The sequence below is a fragment of the Malania oleifera genome, chromosome 4 (assembly GCF_029873635.1).
Source record: "Malania oleifera isolate guangnan ecotype guangnan chromosome 4, ASM2987363v1, whole genome shotgun sequence".
Taxonomy (NCBI): domain Eukaryota; kingdom Viridiplantae; phylum Streptophyta; class Magnoliopsida; order Santalales; family Ximeniaceae; genus Malania; species Malania oleifera.
In genome coordinates this window covers 90363552-90370871 of record NC_080420.1, presented here as the reverse complement: position 1 = coordinate 90370871, position 7320 = coordinate 90363552, and the positions used below count along the sequence as shown (strand labels likewise).

Genomic DNA, 7320 nt, shown 5'->3' with positions numbered 1-7320 from the left:
AAATCAAAAATATTGGTAGAGAATGAAGCAGGTACAGTGAGTAAGCTATTATTATTGAAAGTTGTATTGGAAACTGACATAGCTGAATGATTATTGAGGAGATGATAGAGACCTGCCTTCTCTTCACCCAATCCAATCATTCTCCATTTCTGTAGGTCCTGTATGAAGCAATATTTGCCATGAAAAATGATACAACAAGAAATGGATTTAAGAAGTTTACTAGCTGAGATTAGATTATAAGCAAAAGAAGGGACAACAAGAACATCAGTGAGCAGCAAATTAGAGGTTAAATGAATTGTTCCAATGTGTGTAATAGGAACAAGAGCACCAGTAGGCAATTTCATAGATGTGTTGATGGAAGTTGTTATAGTAGTGAGAGAATGGACATAATTTACCATATGATCAGTGGCTCTGGTGTCAATAATCCATGTGAGACTAATTTGCTTTCTGCCTTGAGTGCAAACAGCAGATGAACAAGAAGGAATACCTATCATTGTAGAGAAGAGATGATCTTCAGAAAAAGATCTTGTACTGTGGGTGAAAGGTCCAGTAACTTGAGCAACTGAAGGCTGTGGCTGTATTTCAGGTGAAGGATGCATGATTGCCATGATCTGCCTAAGTTGTTCTTGAGTGAATGGAAGTTGCTGCACTTCACTAGATTGCTCAATGTTGGTTGTCAAGATTACTTTTGCTGAAGGAGCATTGGACTTGTACCTTGACTTATAGCCTGGAGGATACCCATGTAATATGTAGCATTTTTCAGCCATGTGTCCTAAAAGTCCACAGTGAGAACACACAGGTCTGTCTTTCTTGCCATAACTCTGTTTATTTCTTTGATTTCATGTAGCTCTTCCTAGCATAGCAATTGGTTCAGTAATAATCACTGAACTAATCTCCCTTTGCCTCTCTTCTTGCACAAGCAATGCAAACACCTTGTTTATAGGAGGTAAGGGATTGCTTAGAAGGATTTGGCTTTTAAGATGACCATATGACTCATTCAGGCACATCAAGAATTTCATTACATAATCTTGATTCTAATAATCAACCAAGATTTTCAAAGAAGCAGGAGATGTTTCAGGAATTAGCCTGTAACTCATCAGTTCATCCCATAAAGACTTTAATTGTGTGAAGTAATCAACAATATTCATCTGACCTTGTGTCAAATTAGAAATGGATTGCTATAGCTAGAAGATCCTAGGTCCATTAGTCAAGGAGAATCGATCTTCAAGTTCAATCCATATATCCCTTACTGATTTGATGAACATCACATTGGAATAGACATTGTCAGACAGTAAATTGAGAATCCATGATTTCACAGTGTCGTTACCTCGTTTCCAGGTGGCATAATTCACATCAGAAGAGAGAGGAACTTCCAGAGTTCCATAAATGAATCCTAGCTTGTTTTTGGCGCTCAGTGCCATTGTTACACACATGCTCCTTATCTGAAAGTTGTCTCGAGTAAGAACCTTATTTACCAGATGCAGGTTTGGACCATCACTGCTTTGGAAGTAATAAGGATTTGAGCTCGGATCAACAATGGAGTTGACAGGAGAACAAGAAGTATCCGAAGGAGTTGCAGAGGAAGCCATGAGAGAAGAATTTCTCTAATTGCACTGATACCATGTGAAGAAATATTTGAACGAGGAAGAGAGATTCTGAATGTGAAGAAACTGCTGAGCGAGAGAGAAAATTCTGAATCTCATTTCAAATAAAAAAGATTACAGCAACTGAATATATATATATATATATATATATATATGAATCTTAAAAAAAACTAACAAACTAAAAGAATAACAAACTGAATTAAGTTACAATAATATGCTGTAAATCTAACTGAATCACAGCTGGTAGCTAATTTGTTTAACAGCCGAGCCACCACACAGCTTCCAAACCAGCAACAGATCCACAGCTCCTCCATCCGCACACACTAGCCATACACCAGCCACTTGCTCCAGCCTCCATCCATACCAGCTTCCCAGAATACCCGCAATCAACCTTCGAAGCGGCAGCAGCAACCCTGTCGTTGTTGCCCCCTGATCTATGCCACCACCGTCGCCAGCAGCCACCAGGAAGACCCTCCAAACAACCACCACCCCTAGCTGTCAATCAGTCGAGAAATCTCCGACCAGCCACAACAGAGCAGCAATGCCCAAGAACCACTGCACCAGCTTCCAGCTTTCGGCCACAGCAGCGACTTAATCTTCTTAGGCCAGACCGCCCTATCCCCTGTTCCAGCCGTAGCAGCAAACACAGCCAAGCCACCACCACTCCATGCTTCCCTGTTCCAGACACATCCATGTAAGTCCCATATCTCACAGCTGCTTTGGCCAGCCACGAACCAGTTTCCACCTTCTGCAACTTCGACGGCCTGTGGTAAGTCCCTCTACTGTATATACATGCACACACGCACACAAACACAGCAACACACACACACACACACACACACCCCTCATGTAAAACTTGAATTTTTCTTTGTTATTATATTAAAAGTGTGAGTTGTAGGTTTCCTCTTTATTAATATTCATGTTAAAAAAAAAAAGAGTTTTATTGTTGCTTAACTTTTTATTTGGTGTAAATACTAATTAATTTATTTTTCTTGGGTGCAGGATTTTTATCCATATTTAAATTTTTATTGTTTTTTTTATGCATATTAAATACTAATTGATTTATTCTTCTTGAGTGCAGGGTTTTTTTTTCATATTTAAATTTTTATTGTTTTTGTTTTTGCATATTAAATACTAATTGATTTATTCTTCGTGGATGTAGGATTTTTGTTCATATTTAAATTTTTATTGTTTTTATTTATGATATTTGTTCTTGTAATTAATATTCATGTTCATCCTCTTTATTATTATTGTAGTTAAATACTTTATGCTTAGTATATTATATGTTATATCTAGTATTTAATATTATGGTGTTATTGTGGTTATATACTTTATTATTGTGCTTATTATAGTATAGGTTATATCTAGTATTTAGTATTATGGTATTATTGTAGTTATATACTTTATGCTTAGTATATTATATGCTATATCTAATGTTTAATATTATGGTGTTATTGTGGTTATATGCTTTATTATTGTGCTTATTATAGTATAGGTTATATCTAGTATTTAGTATTATGGTATTATTGTAGTTATATACTTTATGCTTAGGGTATTTTATGCTATATCTATGTATTTAGTATTATGGTGTTATTGTGGTTATATGCTTTATTATTATGCTTATTATAATATAGGTTGTATCTAGTATTTAGTATTATGGTATTATTGTAGTTATATACTTTAGGCTTAGTGTATTATATGTTATATCTAGTATTTTGTATTATGGTGTTGTTGTGGTTATATACTTTATTGTTATGTGTTGACTTGATTGGTCACACCCAGTTTTGATTATGACAAATACTCTTGGTACTAATGGTTGTACTGAGAATTGTATGCAGGATCACCTTGTGCGCGCTTCGGGACTAAAAGACTTATTATGATGGCGTGCGGTGTTCGTGCCGATAAATGAAGAATCTTGTGCTACATTTGTATTTATTTTTCAGTTTCTTCATTCTGGGATGTAATTTTATTATGGACTGTGCACTCATATGGCTTGTAATAATTTGCATCATGCATGATAGGTAGGTATGCTCAAACTGACCTTAGATTGACCATAGGACCTCCAAATAACATGAAAAACTTTTGTCATAAAATGCCTAACTTATACAAAGGTTTTTAAATGGTTTTAAAGTTAAAAGAAGGCAAAAACTAAAATTTTCAAAGGGGTCGGTCAACCGGCTAGTCGACCAAATGTTAGAAATGAACAATTTTCTTACTCAATTGGATGTCACATCAAATCATGTTCAAAATGAAAATTGTGGCATTTTACCATAGCTTGAGTTTGATATCAAGAACGTCCAAATTGGAGTTACATAGAAAAAGTTATGGCCAAAACACTGAAACGTGTCCGTAAGAGAAAAACTCCTTTCATGTTTCTTCCGTCTCATTGATGGACATTTTTCTCAATACAAAAGTCATTATCTTAAAATGTGTTCAACATGATAGTTGTGGAATTTTTTCTTACCTTTCTATTGGTATCAAGAAAATCCAATTTGGAGTTGTATAGTAAAAGTTATGGCCAAAACACTGAATAGTGTCTGTGCAGAAAAGTAGGGGGCCGGTCGACCGAGCCCTTTCAGTTCATTTGACCCCGGTCGACCGAACCACGTGGGAGTCAACTTTTTGACCTCCCGGTCGACCGAGCCTTCACCACGGTCGACCGAAAGTCTCCCTGGTCGACCGAAACATGTAGTTCAAGAAGCCCTGGTCGACCGAAACCTCCCTGGGTCAAATTTTGACCACTTGGTCGACCGAAACTTATAGTTCAAAATGCCCTGGTCGACCGAAACCCTCCTGAGTCAACATTTGACCATTCGGTCGACCGAGAGCTTTTATACTACAACTACCTGGTCGACCGGAAGGTCCTCGGGTGAATTTTCAGCGGTCTGGTCGACCGAACCAGGTAGTTCAAAATGCCCTAGTCGACCGAAACTCGGAAAATTGGCAAATCGCCCTCTCCGGTCGACCGAGCCTTTCAGTTCAAAAGTCCCCTGGTCGACCGAGCCAATTGAGTCCTGGTCGACCGAAACATTTTTGGTCGACCAGTCCTCTCGGGTTGCCCTGATTTTTTTACCACACTTAATATTTTTTAAACAGGGTTAATTATTTTAAAATGATTTAAAACTTTCCTAATAATGCCCAATAGGTCCCCAACGGTCAAAAATACCTCCTTGCCTATATATACCCATTCATTTATCATTATTAGCAAGGGTTAGCAAACTTGATTAGGGCAAAACTCTCTCAACTCTTAAAACCCTATATTAGCCAAAAACTTCTTGCAAACACTCACATGCTCTTCAATCTTTATTTCTCTAAGCATTGTGAGTATTTCTATAAGGCTGTTGTGCGTAATCTTTCTAGCTAATACTCTCTTTTGGTATAAAGGTTGATTGATTTTATTTGAGAGTATAGCCTAAAGTTCTTCCACGGATTTCATTTGATAAATCTTGTGTGGGAAGACATTGAGGGTTGTGGTTCTTGCATTGTTGTTGCAAGATACCTAAACCTAGATTTTGTGTGCAAAATCCTTTTGTGAAAAGCTAATCTTTCAAACAACTCCATTGTTCTTTAGAAATTGAAATATCATATTGAGTTTGTTTGATCTATCTTGCTTAGCATATTTGAAACCCTAATATGATTTTGTGATATTCGAATATTGAGTTTCAAATCTTGCTTAGATACACACTCTAGATCTTGATTGATTATCATACTTGATTGAGTGTTTAGCACACATTAGAGCACTGAGCATATCTACATATCATTCGTGCTTGCTTTATTGATTGAGCTGTATTGGTGCACACATCTGCTTTTCTAGAAGCATATTTCCGTGTACAAATTTTATACACTTTGGTTGTATTTCCAGGCACGGGCCTGAAGAGGGAGACTAGCCCTGGAATAGTCCCGGATTGGCTTAGACCCGGTTAGGAAAGCTAGGTGCGTCGTCCTGTTAAGGCGTGTAGGTTGAGGTCAGCCCCGCTAATTGACCTGGTTAAGGTTGAGGTCAGCCCTGTGTTAATTTGACCTGTTTGTAAACGGTGCCGCTCCACCCTTAAGTGAGCTGTTGGTAGAATCCTCTTACTTGCGAGCTAGAGGCAGGGACGTAGGCACAGTTGGCCGAACCCCGATAACATATCGTGCGTGTTCTTTACATTTCCGCAATTTACTTACTGCACGTGTATGTTATATTGTAAATGATTAGATTTACATTTGCATAGACAGACCCTAGGTTAAGTAATACTGCTTATCTGGTTTAACCTAGATGATAATTTTTAAATACCCAATTCACCCCCCCTCTTGGGATTGCACCAAAGCTAACATTATGCTTATTATATTATAGGTTATATCTAGTATTTAGTTTTATAGTATTATGGTATTTTATTACTTATTTTGACATTCGTAATATTTTAATAGGTATGTGTTGCTTATTACCCTATTACTATATATTAGAACCTCCCATATTAGTGTTTTCCTATAAGAAAAACCTATAGATTTCCAAAATTTGGGAGCATATTTTCTTAACTATTTTCTTGATTTTTTATCCCTATGACTTTAATGCTAGGGTATGAGCTTTTGGGCTTTACGTACCTTTAGTTCTAGGGGAATATATAAATATTTATATATTACGTATATTTTTGTATTATTTATTTATTCATTTTGCACGTGTATTAGTGAATTCACTAGAGAAGTACTTTTAAAGACTTTTTAGATTAACTTAGGGATAATTCCAAATTAATTAGGTACCGTTCGTAAGAATGGGCTCGTAGGGGGTGCTCGTACCTTCCTCTCGTGTAACCAAACTTCCAATCCCAACTCTGGTAACATAGACCTATTCTACTCTTAACGAGGTAGTAATCATGTGTTCTAACCACACTAAAAGGTTAGTGGCGACTCTGACATTCCTTGTTTTTCCTTGAAAATTAAAATTGATTTTTACATCGCCACCCCGGGGCACCCGCGCTCCGGGACGTCGCGACACCTTGATAGCTTGATCTCTCAAGACATAACTTGCTTAGCAGCCATGAGCGAGAATAGTTGGCTTTGGCATAGGAGGTTAGGACATGTAAGCATGGATCTTATATCCAAGCTCTCTAAAAAGAATTTAGTTAAAGACTTGCCTAACACCAAATTTGTCAAAGATAAAGTGTGTGATGCTTGTCAATTAGGAAAACAAATCAAGAAAAGCTTCAAAAAGAAGAAACATATATCAACTAGTAGACCCCTAGAACTCATACACCTATACTTGTTTGGTCTTACTAGAACCCAAAGTTTAGGAGGAAAAAAATACGCCTTCGTAATCATTGATGATTACTCAAGAGATACATGGGTGTTGTTCCTAGCTAACAAAGAAGAAGCTTGCAACTTATTAATCACTTTATGTAAGAAGCTTCAAAATGAGAAAGGGTATAATGTCTCAAATATTAGAAGTGACTAAGGAAGAGAATTTAAGAATCAAGATGTTGAAAAATTTTGTAGTGAACTTGACATAAATCACAACTTTTCAGCACCTAGAACCCCACAACAAAATGGAGTTGTGGAAAGGAAAAATAGAACCCTCCAAAAAATGGCAAGGACTATGCTTAATGAAAATGACCTACCCAAATATTTTTAGGCCGAAGCTGTAAATACAACTAGCTATATAATAAATAGGGTTTCCATTAGATCAAACCTAAACAAGACACCCTATGAATTGTGGAAAGGAAGAAGGCCTAACATAAAT

The 7320-nt window shown here is 36.9% G+C and overlaps 1 protein-coding gene across 1 annotated transcript; it reads right to left on the bottom strand.

The window, feature by feature from the left end:
• Positions 1-1184: 1184 nt before the first annotated feature.
• Positions 1185-1589, bottom strand: LOC131153883 (uncharacterized). Its single transcript, XM_058106331.1, has one exon. The coding sequence runs from the start codon at positions 1587-1589 to the stop codon at positions 1185-1187; it is 405 nt and encodes a 134-aa protein (XP_057962314.1).
• Between the last annotated feature and the right edge of the window lie 5731 nt (positions 1590-7320).